The sequence below is a fragment of the Paralichthys olivaceus genome, chromosome 8, assembly GCF_024713975.1.
Source record: "Paralichthys olivaceus isolate ysfri-2021 chromosome 8, ASM2471397v2, whole genome shotgun sequence".
Lineage (NCBI taxonomy): Eukaryota > Metazoa > Chordata > Actinopteri > Pleuronectiformes > Paralichthyidae > Paralichthys > Paralichthys olivaceus.
Genome location: NC_091100.1, coordinates 17,288,867 through 17,306,967, shown reverse-complemented (window position 1 = coordinate 17,306,967; position 18,101 = coordinate 17,288,867). Strand labels below are relative to the sequence as shown.

General features: G+C 39.6%; 1 protein-coding gene across 4 annotated transcripts; it reads right to left on the bottom strand.

Annotated features, from left to right (window-relative positions):
* Positions 1 to 798: 798 nt before the first annotated feature.
* gne (glucosamine (UDP-N-acetyl)-2-epimerase/N-acetylmannosamine kinase) lies at positions 799 to 16,718 on the bottom strand. 4 transcript variants are annotated; one of them, XM_020084397.2, is made up of 16 exons: positions 16,522 to 16,615; positions 11,457 to 11,559; positions 7,825 to 7,848; positions 7,650 to 7,715; positions 7,273 to 7,421; positions 6,865 to 7,111; positions 6,573 to 6,780; positions 6,330 to 6,482; positions 6,006 to 6,218; positions 5,672 to 5,759; positions 4,315 to 4,525; positions 3,918 to 4,047; positions 3,077 to 3,298; positions 2,692 to 2,874; positions 2,168 to 2,284; positions 799 to 1,909 (listed from the first exon to the last, which is right to left on the bottom strand). In XM_020084397.2, the coding sequence occupies exons 2-16, from the start codon at positions 11,514 to 11,516 to the stop codon at positions 1,674 to 1,676; spliced, it is 2,307 nt and encodes a 768-aa protein (XP_019939956.1). In that variant the 5' UTR covers positions 11,517 to 11,559; positions 16,522 to 16,615; the 3' UTR covers positions 799 to 1,673. The 4 variants fall into 4 exon arrangements, with proteins under 4 accessions (XP_019939956.1, XP_069387054.1, XP_069387053.1 ...); XM_069530953.1 differs by lacking the exon at positions 11,457 to 11,559 and having other exon boundaries at positions 16,522 to 16,678; XM_069530952.1 differs by lacking the exon at positions 7,825 to 7,848.
* Positions 16,719 to 18,101: the final 1,383 nt, after the last annotated feature.

The window sequence follows — 18,101 nt, the reverse complement described above, 5'->3', positions numbered from 1 at the left end:
ACACAATCACACTTAAACATATCAGTCACCAAAATATATCTGATGAGATAGTTTTCAGCAGAATCCATGTAATATTCCCTGGGAAATATCAAAGAAAGTGAAAACAATGTCAGTCCTTTGTCCAGATGTGTGTCAAAATTTTTATGGTTCTTTGTTAGCTCATGTACAATCCTTCCATCAAGTTTTGTGGAAATCTGTTGAGTAGTTTTTGTGTAATCCTGCTGTAAAAAAACAAACAAAAACAACCTAACAAACAGACAGAGGGAAAAATAACATCCTTGCTGAAAGCAATGAATGAACCCATGAGGAACAAACAACAAAACAGAAATTGCTGCACAACATTACATAATTAGTAATAATTAGTAGAGTGTCACACACTAAGTTTTAAAGGCTCAAATTATAGCAGACAAACTTAAAGAACAGCAGGACATTACCTTGACTGGAAGATCCAGGTGTAAAAGGGACAAAAATGTGACTGGCTATTTTGGTCAATTTCAAATATCCAGATTTTTAACATTATGCACTAAGAAACATTGCAGGCACTGTTGCAAAGATAAAACAACTTCTGGCGATAGCAGCATGGCTTTCCTCTACTGGATCCCAGAAACACATCACCCCTCTATAATCTTCCCTTTCTTTGACATAAAATCGTATTTGAATTGACACTTATTTGTTCTTATTTACCAGTAAAAAATGCATTTTACACAAATATGTAAAGGCTGTAAATGCTCCATACAACTCAAGGTTACATAAAATCCTAAAATCCCAAAAGATGACAACAACATCTCAAACCTTAAGCAATATTGAAATATTTATTTAGATCAACAGAAATTAAATTACATAGAAATGTACCAAAAAAAATAATTAAGCATGACATGTAGAATACAGTTTATAATGGCACATGCAAACCTCATAACCAGAGATACAATATATCTCAGAGAGGCATAAAATATACTTAAAATCTTCATAAGTCTGTGATTATGTAATGTAAAAAAAAATTGGACCTGATTCAGGCAAATGACCCACACAGATATAAGTGATAATGCACATTTGCTGCCTAAACATTTCATTAATATGAGCCAGCATAGTATTTATACTGATTTTATAATGACCAGGTATTGCATCTTAGACCACCGACTGAACTAACCTTCCTAAAGCACATGTGTTTTTTAAAATAATTGAAATACAGACAGGAAATTCAAATGTGATACAGTAACTGGACAGTAACTCTTTAATCTGAAAAAGAGATAACTACTCCATACAAGTAAAGTGAGAAAGCATGTAGAGACAATAGAGAAGATGATACACATCTGAAACAAGTGTTACCATTTCTCAGCTGACCTCTCGGTGAGAAATCACATCACATGTGGGGGAGTCCTGTATTGAATGTGTCATTTTGGCTTAAAAATTAATTTGTAGTTAATTCTAGCCTTGGGGCTTTTTTGTACAGTACTTAACTCATCCAGGTTATGAACGAGCAAGACATAAAAAATGAGTATGTATAAAATGTTAGATTTTTCCTCAAGACTGACACAATTTCATTCACTCTCTAAAATGTATCCTCTATACATATATGTTTATGTATTTATCTAGGTGTTACAGGTACTACTTTCCTTTCAGTCTTGCTTTGCTTCTTTTTGGTATCGGTCCCCAGCGTATCACGACTATTTCCTTCAATATGTTCTTCTAGTTGCATAGTCTAACACCATGCTGGCAGCTCCAAGTAATGCAGGTTCCTCCAAGTCTGATGTGACAACTTTGATGCTCTGGGCAGAGAAGAGGGCTCTCTCAGCGATGATGTGCTGCACAGGAGTCACGTAGTATGAGGCCAAGACTCCAGACAGAATCACCAGTGAGGGGTTCACTATGTGGAGGATGTTGACAATGCCCACGCCGAGAGCTGTGCAGGCTGGACAGGGAGAGGAGAGGACATTGTTTTAAGCTGATTTTATGACCAGCAGGCTAGGTATTATTGACTTCACTATGCTCCACTATGAATGCAGTGAGTCACTGTCAAACACATCTCTAGGCTATGTTTGCAGACTGCGCGAAAGAAAGGTTTGTTTGAACCCTCTCACAGTTAAATAAAACGTATTTTGTACTTTGATCTCTTTAAACAATATTGAGAGTATATGTGCATATGTGTGTGTCTGATTTGTGCTCTTACCTCTGTTCAGGACAGCGTTGGCTTTGGAGTTCCCCAGTTTGGCTGCGCTGATGAGGTGGGCAGCTGTGACATGCTCAGAAAGTTTCATCTCCATCCCCTCCACCTTCAGCAGGTCCTCTGAGAGACAGCGACACTCAATTCAGGCGCTACACAGCCTCAAGTATGTGAATGATATTGCCTGTCAAGCCCTTTGGAACAGGTGTGGTCACAAACTATATTTACTTTATCAGCCTCAACCACTTTACCTTGCTGTTTTTATTAAGTTAAGTTATAATCTAAGACCTTTTTAGCAACACAACAATGATAATGATGTTAATTATATGATGCAGAAACAATCGTCATTATCTACTTTGTCTAATTTCAAGCAGTTCAGCAGTTCTGAACTCTTTAAAAACATTCAGTCTTACATGCTCAAGCCTCTTTATTTTGATAATGCATGTCACTTGAGGGTTAACACAACTTAAACATTTTCAGGGTGTGACATTTTCCTTGAGGGTTTATAAACATTAAAAGCAAACACTTACCGTCGTGCAGCCTCTTGGCCTCTCTCTGCAGGGCCTGGCCGGACGCATAAGCCTCAATGCATCCATGGCTGCCACATGAACACTCTGGGCCTTCTAAGGAAACCATGATGTGGCCCAGCTCTGCGGCACAGAAGGAGCTGCCATGGACCAGCTCACTGTTATGGATGATTCCGCCTCCAATACCTACAGACACAGTCATGATATTTACTTCCTCACACTGTCAGTGCTGGTAAGTAGGAGATCTTGTTTATAAAAGGAAATCAGTACAAAACAGCATCCCAGATTTACCATTTTTATCTGTTTGCACATCAGTTGGTCTCAAATCAACAACTCACTCTCTGAGATTCCAAAAGTAACATAACTGGATCAAGCCCTGCCTCCTCACCTGTTCCAGTGATGATCGTCACAAAGTCCTCCACTCCTTTGCCATGACCAAATTTCCTCTCGGCCAATGCAGCGCAGTTGCCGTCGTTGTCGACCCAGACAGGGAGGTGCAGGGCATCAGAGATGGGTGTTCTCAGGTTAACCGAGGACCATTCAGGGACCAGCTTTGTTGAATGCAAGACCACACCTTCCTGTGGGTTTACACGTCCACCTGTGGACACTCCTGAGAAGTGGAAAACCCATTTTAACAAAACCATGAGATTATTCCTTAAAAGTAGTTGTTTCAAGAAGATTTTTCATTATGGAGTGTTTTCATAATCATGTGTGTTGAGTTGGATGATTTTATGGTTTGGCAGGTTCGGTTCAGAGAAGCAGCTTCAACAGGTTTTATTTTGTATGAACTGGCTAAACTGACAAAGGTATCTTACATCAGGGTCATGGTATTACATTAGTATTAAGAAATATGACAACAATATTTACTGCTGAGCCAGGGCCGACAACATCAAACTTCAGCAGTGGGAGGGGGGAAGTGTCTCTTCAGGAAAGTTAATTTGCTTTTTGTTTTTAGAGTCACAACAAGAAGATTTAAAGTGGATCAAGTTAAATAATTATTGTCTTGTTTGAGTAATAAAAACACAATAGTTACCACTTTCCTCACTGCTCTTCTTATTGTTTGACAAACCTACTACTGATACTTTACTGCCACCAAGTGGACTGGAGCTGCTACACTCTCATTCATTGACTTCCAGTAATATTCCATCCAAGGAATGTCTGCCAAAACAAGTATGACACCTTGTGATAAACATTTTTCAAAATGGCCCAACCCCAGTGAGTTAACATACCAACGCCTAGTATTCTGCAGTTGAGGCTCACAGCATCCCGCATGGCATCAAAGCACATCTTTAATATGAGTTGCATTCTGGCCTCAAAGGTCTTTGGATTGGGCTGAGAGTACTTCTTTACTATGTTACCCTGGACAGAGAGGGAAGGAGTGAATTCAACACACCATCATGGAAAAAAGACACAATAAAAATAAAGCATCTCAAATTCAAACACACATATGGTTATAGTGGACAGTGAATTATTAATCAATTAAATACATTTACACAAATCAAAAGAAAGACTAATAGCAAAGTGAAACTAATATCTTCATGATAAAGACTTAAGGCCCGTAGAATCCAGCTACATTAAATCTAATGCACCAGTATGTCTCTCCAGGTACGAGTCTATGCAGCCAACCTTCCTGCAGATGATAGCCACTCTGAGGTTGGTCCCTCCCAGGTCAACGGAAAGAGCGCTCTGTGTCTCCAGGATGTGATCGATATCTTGGGAGATGGAGTCTTTCACTGACGGGAAGCAGAAGGTCTTCTGGAGGGGCTCGTCCAGGTCAATGCTTCGCAGGAATTTGAGAATACGAGGCACGGCATTGCCATCGCCATAAATCTTAGAGCTGAAGGGAAAGAAAAAAATACTTGTGTTGACATCACTGTGAGGTGTACATATGGTTATGTAACAGTTATATATAATAGTTATAAAGGTTTATGTGAGGTAAAGCATCTCAGAATTAAGAAAACCTGATCCACACAGAAATCAGAAAGCCTATTTCTAGTTTAGCAAAACTAAAAGACAGAGGTCTGCAGAGGAAAGCAGAAACAACTAAAAACACACACAGCGATGGTACACCCGCACTGCATTATTTATATATTTTCCAATAATATCACTCATGTAAGCAACAGTGTGGGTGACGGTATTCTGGCTGTGCACAAATGAACACATTTTCCGGGTTTGAGAGAAAGCAGCAACGTCTCTCCTTCAGATGAACATTTATTTCCAAACATCTTTGAAAGAAAGCAGATCACGTGACGGGGATCGACCATCAGAGTTTCTGATACTGAGTAAAAGATGCGCTGCTCTCATCTAGCTGACAGAACTTCACATTTGACCAAACAAACAGGCACTAACATAAATGCTAGGGTGTAGCATATGAGGTGGGTACACCTGCCCGTTCACAAGCTAATAGCCTGCTAATTATTACATGAGGTTCTAAACAATATCATCTTGACAACCAGTGTCATAGTACAATGAAACTATTGCCAAACGAACCTGCCAGACGAGGTCACTACTCTCTAGGTAAGTTCCAGCAGGGAATTTTATACAACTTATATGTGAGGTAAATTACTATCGATGAAGAACATGTGTGAATATGAACAAGTATGTATATGCTCTGTTCAAAATTTCCCATTCTAAGACATAAGGCAAAAAAGTCCTAGTTCATTCCAAATTAGATAAGAACGTCCTGATTTCTCTCTGTGACAGTCAGACAGGGTGCTAATCAAAATACACCCAACTGTTACTGTGTAGCGTGGGTGTAACAACTACATTTGGCCAACTCTAAGAGGAACACCTGTGCTTCGTATTTGTTGTAGTGAGCAGTTTCAAATGATGCCATGAAGTCATGAAAAATTGGATGACTTAACCTGAATAATATCCAGAAGGAAAGTCTATCAATATTTGTAGAAAAGCAGATCTGCAAGAGAGAAACTGAACAACCAAGACAGAGACCTAGTGAGACAGACAAGCAGGACATTGGTCATACCAGGGGTATCTCTTCCCAAACTGCAGCTCCAGAGCATGGTAGATCTTGTTGTGAGTATCAGCATCTCTGACATGTAGAACATTTTCACCTGGCAGAGGGAAATGTCATAAACACAGCCGTTAGGATGAACAGAATGATGGTCGCTTTGGGTTGCTTATATGAGGAAATTGATTTTGAAACCTTGGCAGTATCTTTGTCTTCAAGCTGCCATAATCATTTACTATTCATCAAAAGAAATTACCTGTCTGATGATGAAATCAGCTCTCCAACAACACCAGGATTAGCTTAATTAAGAGAAGGAATAAACAGTAATCTTGGGTTTTGTCTTTCTCACCAGTCTCTCTGCCAGTCTGCCTGGTTCCAAGGTTAATGACGGGGGTGCCAAAGGCCCCAGCCTCTCGCACGCCACAGCTGCTGTTTCCGATCATGCAGCCGGCGTGGCACACCAGCTGGATGAACTGCTCGAAGGGAATGTGCTTCACCGCACGAAAGTTGGGGTGCTGCTCAATGCCCTTTTTCCGCATCACACGCACCATCTCCTTACTGCCTGTTTACGTAGGAAAGGAAAGATCAAGAGATATTTATCATGCAGCTATTCAGAAATGTTAGTAAATCATACAGTAACCCTGGTGATAGGAGACGAGGAGGTGAAGCTAACCGGCATCGATGTTAGGGAAGAGGATGAGGGTCTTCTTGTTAAAGGAGAGGAGGGCATCCAGCATCAGTCCATAGATCTTTATGGAGTGCTGGATGTCTGTCGTGACTGGGTGCTGCAAAGCCACGACATAATCATGCCTCTGCACCTTGTCACCTGCAACAAGAGCACACCACATGTCACATACAAACACACACCCAAATGTTTAACGCTACATTACTGTGTAATGGCTGTATCCCTGCGTACCCAGCCAGCTCTTGATAATATCCATGTAGTCGTCTTTGTGATTAGTTGACAGCAGCTTATCATAAGAAGGGCAGCCAGCCAGCAAGATGCGAGAATGGTCCTCACACATGGCAATGAGGTACTGCTCTGCCCGAGGTGTGCAGCAGGCGTGGTAATGGGACAGTTTACTAATAGCATGGCGGATCAAGTCATCAATCGTACCACTCACCTGCGGAAAGAAGCCAGACCACGTGTTAAGATATAGTGTAAGTTATTAGATCTATTCTGTTGCTCAAAACAGAAGCCTCCTCACCTCTCCACCCTCCAAGTGAAGTATTCTAATGTTCATCAGTGCTGCAGCAGTCGCCAGGGCAAGTGCATCAAAACGGTCACCGTGGACGATCAGGATGTCAGGGCATAGCCGCTGCAGGACATCAGGGAGTTTCACCAGTGCCAGCCCGACGCTCTCCACCATGGCTGCCTCATCCTCTCCTCTCACGATGGTGTGGAGCTTAGAGCCGATGTCAAAGTCATCCTGCTCGATCATGCGAAAAGTGTTCCTGTGGAGTGGAAAGTAAGAAAACAAGACAAAGTGACAAATGAATGCTGGATAAATAAACCTGACTGAATAACTGTTGGACTGATTCATTCAAAATTTCACTGTTTAAGGACATGTGCAACAAGCTTTTTCAAAGGATGCTGTTGTGATGGTCGTTCTTACCCATAGTCATCGATGAGATGCGAACCAAGCACCACGACTTCCAGGTCAAACTCCTCAGGCTGTGATTTGATGCCAAACATGATGGGGGCCAGCTTGGAGTAGTCTGCACGGTTGCATGTTGCCACACACACTCTCAACCTCCTCTTCGACTACAGTCAAAAGAGGTGAAACCAACAAAATCATCCAGACACCATTTAATTTGATTTTAGACTTATTACACGTAAAAACCCACTCCACATCACAACTAGAGGCCCTACAAAAATACAAATAATACTCTACCTGACGTCTGCAGGACTATTATCACCTCTACACATCCCTCTACATCAGCAACAGAAAAAGGCTTTTTATATGTATATTATATGTATTTCCTGACATACCTGATTCTGATCGGTCATTTTTTCTCTCTCCATAAATAGACTGTGTGTTCTCCGAGAATAGAGCTCCTGCAAAACAAAGACAGAAGAGAGATTGAGATGAATCCAGCAAACAGATTTTAAAGCATAATGTGATTTATTATTTTGCAGTCAAAACCCCCCCACAGGTCATACTTACTCTGGCCTTCCAGATATTGAGATGCTGTAGCATGAAAACACAACAAAACTATGCTAAAAATGTTTTGTATTTTTTCATAAGCAACACTTATTTTTCCAGGGGAGAGAAACATGCTGTAGGAAATCGCTTTGCATGGAAAGGCAACAGTCATACCGGCACTCTCTGGTGAAATGAACAAAACTGGCTGGGAGGAGGGGTTCTTTAATACATTACTACTACCAAAATACTATTATTGACTATTACTTTAATACTAATTGATTGGATTAATTCGTTTACTAACCAGAAACTGGACAAATTGATGTTGATGTACATGTGCCAGAGTTTTAGATAGATGTTATGTTGCACCCTAGACAGGTCATTCAAAACCCATTCATGCTCACATTCAATTTAGAGTCTCCAGTTAACCTAACCCTAATCTGCATGTCTTTGGACTGTGGGAGAAAGCCTACGCAGACACAGGGATAACATGCAAACTCCACACAAAAGACCCCTTCAAATCTGGGATTCAAACAAAGAACCTATTTGCTTTGAGGCAACAGTGCAAACCACAGCACGACCATGAGGCAGACAAGACAACAAATTTGTCTTTGTTTTCAAACTAAATATGAATCAACTACCAATTTTTAATTATTTTTCAAAAAAAAACACATTGTTAACATTTAGCTGTGTGGATCCTCTGATTCTTCTCCTTCAGCCATTTGTCTTATGTTGTCATGTGGACAAATACTTTTGGCCAAATTGGGGGACTGCTTTACATACTAAGAGTACCATTTGCATATAGCTTTGAATGTAGGAAGGTATCAGCTCATCGTCTTCATTTCTCTGTGCTCATTGGCTGATAAGATTCAAAGCTTGACAGTGCTCCTACTGTTGGCAAAGATGCATATGCCTGGCATATTTGTGTCAGTCCATTTGAATTGAACTGTCCCGCCCTTATTCTTGTCCCATACTTGGGCTGACTACAGCCTCCTGAGGGTTAACATGGAATCAGTAAGTTGTCTGACACGAATCTGTGGCACTATTGTGATTTTAGCTGATGACTTTACACAGGAGACCATGCGGCAGCAACACAGTTTACAGTTTCAGTCGCATATTGACTTCTTATTGTATGAAACGCATGTGCCGCACATGATGGATCTGCTCTCTGCTCACAGTAAGCTGTTTTAACAGCAGGTGTTTCACATTCATTGCCTGGACTGTGGATCTAATTATCTCTAGACTGTGGGCTGATTTAGTCTAATTTGTCCCATTACAGTTTCATTAGTGGTTCCTTTTACATAATAACATAAGGTAAGTTTGCGCTTAGTCTTTTTCTACCATTGCTTCAATGTAGAACTTAATGTGGCGCTCTTTGCTATGCACTTTCAACCTCTCTCTCTCAGCCTTACTCTTTATCTTTCCCCCCATCATTCTCTCTCCCTCTTTCTCAAACACAGCGACCCCATTGCACCACATGCATTTATGTTTATGGGTTTAATAAGCGCCTCATCTGTGTCCCACTCAGCTGAGAATTTCTCAGTTCTCAGTGATGATGGTTCCATCACAAATACATGCTGCCCTCTGCTGCTGTTAATGCATTATGACAGTTGCCTTTACCCAGTTAAGTATTGAAAGTCAGCTTCTTAAATACTTTTTCGAGGCAGTGTGGTGAACTGCAGGGGCCTCAAATTCCTGAGTGGATTGACTGCTTGGAATTTTTAAAAAAACCTGGGGTTTGATTGAGTTACTGACTGCGCTCAGTTTTACTCCTCTACACTTCTGGGAACTGAAGAGAAACGGAGAGTTCACTGACATGAGAATGAACCAACATAAAGTTCAGAAGAAAAACAGGGATCCTACTGTGGTACAAATATTAAATTCCATGTTGTTTTCATTTCCTAGTAGACTAGTGTCAGTGGAATCAATAGTAAAGATAGAATCAAAGCCTGCTGTGTATGGACACTTTGTACGGCTGTAATGGTATCAAACTGAGCTTCCCACGCAGAGGAGCAAAATCAAATAATATGGGGCTAAGTATACTCACAAAGATAGAAAACCCAAATAAAGTGGTCTCTTCATCAGAGAGGACATCTCAACTCACACTAACATATTTTAAAGGCCTGTGCTACATCAAGTGACTTCTGCTGCACAGAGAATGCTGCCATAAGGTTCAAAAAGCAACACATGAATGCAGTATAGCCTTCCTACACTCCAAGGTAAAGACGACATCAAATCTACAATAAAGTACATTTTACTTTCACACATACAAGTTGTGATGAAGACTGTGTGTCTTCATTGCAACAGGTTGCAAAAGAGGAACTACTTATCTTCTGACTTTACTAACGATAACGCTCAACACAGCTGAATACTTTCTCATACTTGCTCAGATCCCTGCTTAGATTAGAGTGTGTCTCCAATGTCTTGGGCTAGTGATCCACTGAAAATAGTTCATGCGGTGTCATACAGATAACAATCAACGAATCAGGTTTGTGAGGGTTGATCAAATATTGTTACGGGCAAGGATCCCAGTCTCAGTGCACGTATGCAGCACACTCTCAAGGTGACAGGGACACAGATAATAAAAACTTTATGTTTTTGACGTTCCACCTCCCAACCTATTTTACCCCATTACCCATTTGAAAAAAAGAAAACTATAGAAAGGGAAGGAAATATTGTGGGTGTCAATTTTGATAAATATGGCAGGTCGCCACAAATAAACCAGTGCAAAGGAAACACAATATTTTTCTAAAATAATCACTTTTGAGGATACATGTCTTTTTAATATGATCCTATCAGATATTGTATTCTCTCTAAAACAGACAGACATATGTTTAGCGTTCAGCTACTAAAGTCATTTAATTTTACAGTTTATTTGTATGAAGGGACGACATTATTTCTCCAACAAGAGATGACGCTGACATTGACAAACAGTCAGACAAATCGTTCAACAGAAGAGAGCCACCATTTAAGACTTCTTTCATTGTAACCAGATGAAATATATTATTTATTTAAAATTGGAAACACGAGAAACTGTAAAAATGTTGGTGACATATGCACAATGTACTTAGCCTAGTTATTATCTGTGTGCGAGGCCTGCCTCTCTAATTTAATTTATTTTAATTAATTCCTTGAATTATTTTCCCTCAGGAAGTGCAACTGTTCAGTTTTAAATTTTTAGTCCACATTTTAACAGGAAGATCAGAACAGTATTTAGATCAAGTAATTTTAAATTTTAAACCTACTTTGAATGTAGGGTACCAGACCTCAGAAAGATATAGCATAACAGAGTGAATGTCCATCATATTAGTTTGGCAAAATCAAGACTAATTCTTTTCTGCCTTTCTTTAACATTCATGTATCAGCTTACACACAAATAAACCCTTCTTGGACTAAGTCCTGTGATTTAGCCTGCATCTCATTCAGCACACCATGGCTTCCACTCAAGCATCACAAGACAGTATCAGCAGCCGGCATCATGGTATGGGGGTAGGTACGCATGCAAAAAGCAAAGGCAGGGATGACACAGCAATAGAGGCAGAGATACTGAATATAAAGAATAAAAATTAGAAGTAATACAAGATACTGAGAAAGACACAGAGGACAAAGACAGAGAATATGATAGATGGAAGAGAAAAAAAGGCTATCTGACTCACATGAGGGTTGGTGCACAACGAACCCAGAGGATTTTCCATTGCACACGTCTTTGGATTCATTTTACTTCAATAGCCATTTCTTTTTGAAATGTCTCTCTTTTGTCTAGCCGCATTAGTCAACAAAAGGAGGGCATGTACGAGCCATCAAGCAGCACAGAAGGGAGGGAGGGAGGAAGAGAAGGAGGGCGGGTGAAACAGACATACAATTGGGGGAGGCGCTGCATGAGATCCGGGAGGGGCTGTTTGGCTCAAAGACAGGGTTGGCTCAATGGATGGAAAAAACAGATGTGGCACCCTGCCAGACATGCAGGACTCTTTACCATCATATCATATACAGCCCTCATAAATATATAAAGGAAACAGAGGGTTTCTTTCATGTGTATGTGAAGGAACGCCTCAAAGAGTTGCACAAGAATGACATCAAACTAGATTTTTACAATCAAAAAAGCCCACATTCATAGCATGACAACCTCTTTATATATAGTCTATGATGACAAAGCTATCTCCATTCAATGATAACATTCTGTAGTCTGCATGTTTTCACGTTATTAGTCACAAAAGTCTCCATCTCCACTGAAAAGTATTTTTACTTGTCCACCTTGATCATAGGTCAGAGTTCAAATTAAAACAAATTGGTAAATAACAAACATGATGCAGCCTATTGCGTCAACCACATCTGATTCTTAGGAATATTCATTAAATCAATAGTGTCCTCTGTTTATTCAAGAAGTTCAGGGACCTTATGGCTTCTGCTTTCCCCCATTTATCTTCAGAGTTCAAGGTAACTTTGTAAAATCCTCTTCCTCTAATTGTTTAATAATTTATTTTTACAAAACTATTCTGGGCAACCTATTTATCCTCATTAAACTGTAATTATGGAAGTCATAATCTTTTATTTATGGACACTTTTTATTGTTTGTTTTCCTGAAGTCGGGACTGACTTGGGATGGAAAGCTTTTAGGTTTTGGACACCTTATGACTATAATAACTGATTTTCAGCTTCAAAGTTACGTTGAACCAGTTAATTTAATCTCTTGTAAAATCTCTTGAGTCCACACCATATGTGTGCAAGTGTTTATGATCAAGTTTTAATGTTATTAATCTATGTGATTAAGGAAATGTTACAGCTTGACAAGTTAACATTGAATATGTGATATTCAAATGTTATAAGAAATTCTTAAAATTTCAACAAAGAATATTAAACTGGAGTTAGTAGCAACAATAGAAAGCTCTTAGGGTAACACTACGTGGAATTAAAGTGGTAGTTATTAATAATTAATAATCAATAAACTGTTGATTTATGAATGAATTAAATGTCACCACAATGTACTTGTTTATAAGTTAGATTGAATGTCTACTCTAGACTAGTGGAATTGAATTCAAACTTTTGGCTTGACTGAAAATTCAAGATTCAACTTATTTCTGGCATTGGCCGAAATGAAAAATAAATAATCCATAATTATGAAAAATTGCCAACTGTATTCTCCCTCACATGGAGCACCATATTGTGATTATTATACCTTAAGCATGGCAGCATACAATGGTGTGGCAGCTGGCCATGATGAAACAAATAACTTATTACCAAATATCACATCAACACAAATTAAACTTATAAACATCGATACACAGAATAGAACCAAAGTCCTTTCTTAGCCGGCTGTAATTATTAAGGTGTGTTACCAGTCCATGAACAAGGGGGAAAGGTCATTTCTATGAACAAATCACACAACTAGGCTTAATGATTACACAAGTTAATTTGTTGTTCCACTTCTTGGTTATGAGGTTAAATGTTGGTTTGATTGTACCTTTACGACAATAAATGTGTGGGCTTTGGTCTGTTGGTCTGAAAATGTCACCATGGTCTTAGTAAACCCTGAATGTCAAATTAATCAAAAATAAAGTAAGTATCATTTGGAGCAAAGTGGCAACCCACCTTGATGTCATCCATTGGTTTTGAAGCTCTAAAGTTTGGCATTGTGTCCACTACCATCTTAGGACCATTATTTAATAATGAACATGATGCTGTATTGAAAAAGACTTGAAACTAATGATTGAGACCTTAACCTCTATATGAAAATTTTAACTGATCAAGTGGGAAGTCAGGTCATTTTCTCATAATCTTAGACAGAAAGTAACTTATTATTTGCAACTAGTTGAGTCGCCCTCTGCTATTCATTCAAAAGAAAACAAGTTTCTTCCAATACCACAGCGACTTCACTTTCTGGACTCTACGTTCATTTTTATATACAGTCAATGTGCTTAATAGGCCCTACAAAGTGATTATTATCACCCGTTCTGTAAGCCTGTGTCTGATATATGGGGATGGCAGTGTGGGCATCAGAATGGAATATGAACTGAGTAAACTTTCCTCATTGTTTACACAGTTGTGACATCCTGGTTTACAATTGACAAAGATGATACCATATAAAACTAAACTAAACTCCCAGTGATTAAGCAAAAGAGCAAATATAGTAATGGGCAAAGAAACTGTGTGCTCAACCTGCCTCTTAAATTAAATTACCATTCAATTAAATGACCTACAGTATAAAGCATACATGCGCTATAATAGACTAAATGAACAAGCAGTGCTTTATTGCTCCCTCACTGCGTGCTAACCACCAAACAAAATCATAACCGTTTGCTGTCCTGGCTTCTACATGGTGGAACGAGCTCCCCATTGACACGAGGACGGCAGAAAGTCTTCACATCTTCCGCCGCAGACTAAAAACACATCTCTTCTGACTACACCTTGGTGAAGATGTCTAAAAAAAATTACAAAAAATACAAAAAATATATATATATTTCGTTGCACTCATATGGCACTTATATTGTAGCACTTTGTAGTTTGGCCTTTTTGAAGCAAATTGTACTTACTTGATTCTTGTTGTGGGTTTGTACCCTCATGGTTGATGCACTTATTGTAAGTCGCTTTGGATAAAAGTGCCAGCTAAATGTAATGTCATGTATTGAAATTGAACTGGAATGATTTTAGATTGGAGTGAGGAATGAAAGAGAGGAGGACTCATCAAAATGGTGAGCCTACCAAAATACCCCCAAACGTAGCTGTCAAAAAAAAAAATCAACAAATGCTTGACTTAGTTGACTGAGAGGACTTAAATCCTTCAAGGGGCAACACTACAACATACAAGATTGAATGACCTGTTTAACAACATGTGAGATGCAAGTACAAAGTTCTCCAAACCAAGTTATAAGAACAAGCCAACATATAATGAGTCTTTTTATATATTGCTCCTTGCTACACATCTACACATCACATCTTAACAATATCTTTATGGTATGTTACTTTACTACATACAGTCCACACCTCTCAGGTCGTCGAGGACAAATCTCTTGAGCCGCTTTCAAACATGCACAGTTTGCTTTTCCCACAACACGCCCATTTGCCTGCTGTGAATTTTCCGCACTTCTCTCTGCTTTATTCTCACACTGACATTATTCAGGTTTTACAAGAGCGCAGGTAGGAAAAACTCTGCAAAATGTCTGCAGCAACTGACTAGAACAATTGTGTTCTCAAATACAACCGCTTTGGAAAATTTCAGGAAAGTGTCAGGACTTCAGTATATGTCTGAAAGCAGCTTTACAGTTCCCAGAATCAACATTTTGCAGGAGCAGCAACAAAAGCTTTTTCTACACCACATATCAGGAACAGGCTCCAAAGAACTACAGCTCTCAGTTCTCATAAAGTAGTGCTTATAACTTTCCAATTTGACACAGATATTTATCAAATTAAGGTTTTTATGATGTCTTATCTTAAGAATCACCAGGCATAATGTCTGTTTTATGATACAGGTTAGAAAAGTATCATAAAATGAGCAGATTGCAGTTATATTTATTACATCAGGAAGTCAGATGACGTTCCTAAGGAAGCAGACATGTTGGTTTTAACTGAATGTGATGATAACATAACGTTGTAACATTAAAGGAAAAAAAGGGTTGTTTACATTATTTAGCATCTGTACAACAATAGTTAGCTAGTGGAAACGAAATGTGTTTTAATAAGTCTAAACGTCCTTGTTATTAACTTGCTTCTAAATAAGATATCTGGAGTAGATTAACCAGAACTAATATCTGTTTTATTGATCTTATGAAGTAGTAGTAGGAAGTGGGTTGCGGCATCGTAAACAGTAGACACCTCACAGAGAGACACGTGAAGATGTGCCACATCACTGTAAATGTCGTCAGATAAAGGAAGCAGACATTTTGTACATCCTAGTAGTTGGAAGTGAGGATCCACCTCATGATGGATGACACTGGATTAACTAAGAATGATGTGGAGTGTTTGTTCAGGGCGGTGTCCGATCAGCACAATACGAGCTATTGTCACAGCATTAACCAGAACAAGAGGTGCTGAGAAATAAAAGGTTTTCACTAAACTATGTGACAAGCTAACGTTGAAACAGAGGAAACAGAGACTTCCCACTGTTTAGCAGCTGGTAGTTAGCTAGCTTTAACTTCATGAATCCACTGAGTTTTAAAATGAGAGTACGTGCTTGTTATTAAGTCACGAGAGCATCTCCGTGCGTTGGAAAATGTGTTTTTAATTCAGGTTGAAGCAGTTTATGATAAACACGTTCAGTCAGCATCAGGCCGGATATGTGTGTGTCTGTGTTTCTTTTACTTTGATACTTACATTGCTTGTGTTGATGCGAGGGGCTATTTGAGCTAACATTTAGCATTTCCATGTTAAACAAAGCTCTAGCTTTAGCCCATGTTACAGTGTTATGCTAGGAGCAGCTCGTCCCGTTACAAGTGGGGCCAGGGGATTTAACCAACATGCACACAAACACACACAAACACACACAAACACACACAAACACACACAAACACACACAAACACACACAGTTGTATGGGCAGAGTTAGGGACACGTTTCCCTCACATACACACACACACACACACACAGAGTGGAAGTAGTAAAGTTAGCTAACATTAGCCGGTGAAGCCCCCCCCGGCCCCCCTCCTCACAGTCAAGTTAGCTGGAAACAGAAAGTGTCCAGCCCCTCTGATGTTATCATTTCACCGCGTGAGCATCGATTCAAACCCACCTTGGATTAGCCGGGGACAATGCGCTGTGTGCTGACACCATCGATGGCTCCACGTACCCTGGTCTCCTCCTCCCTGGCTCCTCAGTGGTTAACACGGAGCACTTAACATCTGAGCGCTCACAGGACCGACACCGTCAAGAGACAGGGCAATATCTCCGGATGTGCCTGCTTTGGACCTTCACAATAATGCCAAACAAGGCAAAGGCCTTGTTGCTGCAAACCTCCGCCAAGGCCCAACACTCCCCTTATGAAATTGACATCCTCTATATCTGGATTTGTATTTGGATCTGCACCAAATTGCACAAACTCATTAATGTCAGTCCCCTTAAAAGATTTTGTTTCACTGTAAACCCGTAAATGATTGCCATTATCTGCGAAAACAACGTCAAAAAGCCTTATCTTGCACATGTTAAAGAAATTAAAAAATGTAACTGGCTCTTGCTTGGGTCATATCCCAGCCTTCTACAAAATTTCATAAAAATCGGTTGAGTAGTTTTTGCAGGATCCTTTTGCAGAAAGACAAATGAAAAGCATAACCTACTTGGTGGAGGTAAAGATACTCTGAAAAGGGCCACACTGCATAACAAGTACTTTTGGACATTTAAATTTGTCATACTTCTTTTCTTATACTTAATCAATAGCTTGAATGTCAGACTTTTACTGACAATGGAGTATTTTTACAATGCTATTTACAGTTTTACCGAATTATATGATGTGAATTTTCTTACATCAGCCCAAACAAGTAGACACTAGTCCCTGACAACATGTATGGCCCTAAACACCAGAGCTCTCCTGCTTGTATCCTGAGGATCCAAACTGAGGAGCACTGAGAGAGCAAATCCATTTCAAGTCATCATATGTAAGTTTTGTCTCTAGATATTTGTCATTACAATGTTTTTTTAAATATATATTGGCACCCAATTGACTTAACAGTTCCACCACAGGATAATTGGGCTATGGATGAGAAAACGGGACAAGTAAAAGTGAATAGAAAAGAGATTCACAAAAAATAAAAAATCAGGCAATCCTTAAAAACTATGAAGGTGGCCACATCTTTTAAATTACGTGGCAGAGAGGTCAGGAGCATCTGCATTGTTTTAAACCTCATATGAAAAAACAGCAAACCCTGATCAGGCCACATAGAGACCTGCTGGAGGGCCTGCAGGGACAGAAGACGAATTGGTGGGGTGGGGAGTGGGTTGTTTATTGAGCTCTTATTTTCTTGAACCATGGACGGAAGTGATGCTGCTTTACTTTGTCCAACCTCATGGTGGAATACGCGTGGAAACCTGGCAACAGCGCAGAACACGGTGAATACGAAAGAAATGTAGTGTAGTTGATGTCATCGATGAGGAGAGGGAGAGGAGGCAGCAAATAAAAACACATCAGCACATCTGTGCAGGGCACATGTGTAAATAACTATGTAACCCTGAGCGATGTAAACGTTGTAAACGTTTTGTGTTATAGAACGTGAGGTTCTCCATTTAAATTATTAGACGTTTATGCAAAGAGCACAAATACAGAGTTGGAGACACTCAACGCCATTCCACTGGGTGGCGCTGTGGGTAGTGGAGTGTAGA

Excerpts from the sequence above, each read along its gene's own strand:
- gne (XM_020084397.2), bottom strand. The coding sequence starts at position 11,516 with ATGAATCCAAAGACGTGTGCAATGGAAAATCCTCTGGGTTCGTTGTGC. Across the intron at positions 7,422-7,649 it reads AAATGACCGATCAGAATCAG|TCGAAGAGGAGGTTGAGAGT; the intron begins GTATGTCAGGAA and ends TTTTGACTGTAG. Across the intron at positions 1,910-2,167 it reads CAACGCTGTCCTGAACAGAG|CCTGCACAGCTCTCGGCGTG; the intron begins GTAAGAGCACAA and ends CTCCCTGTCCAG.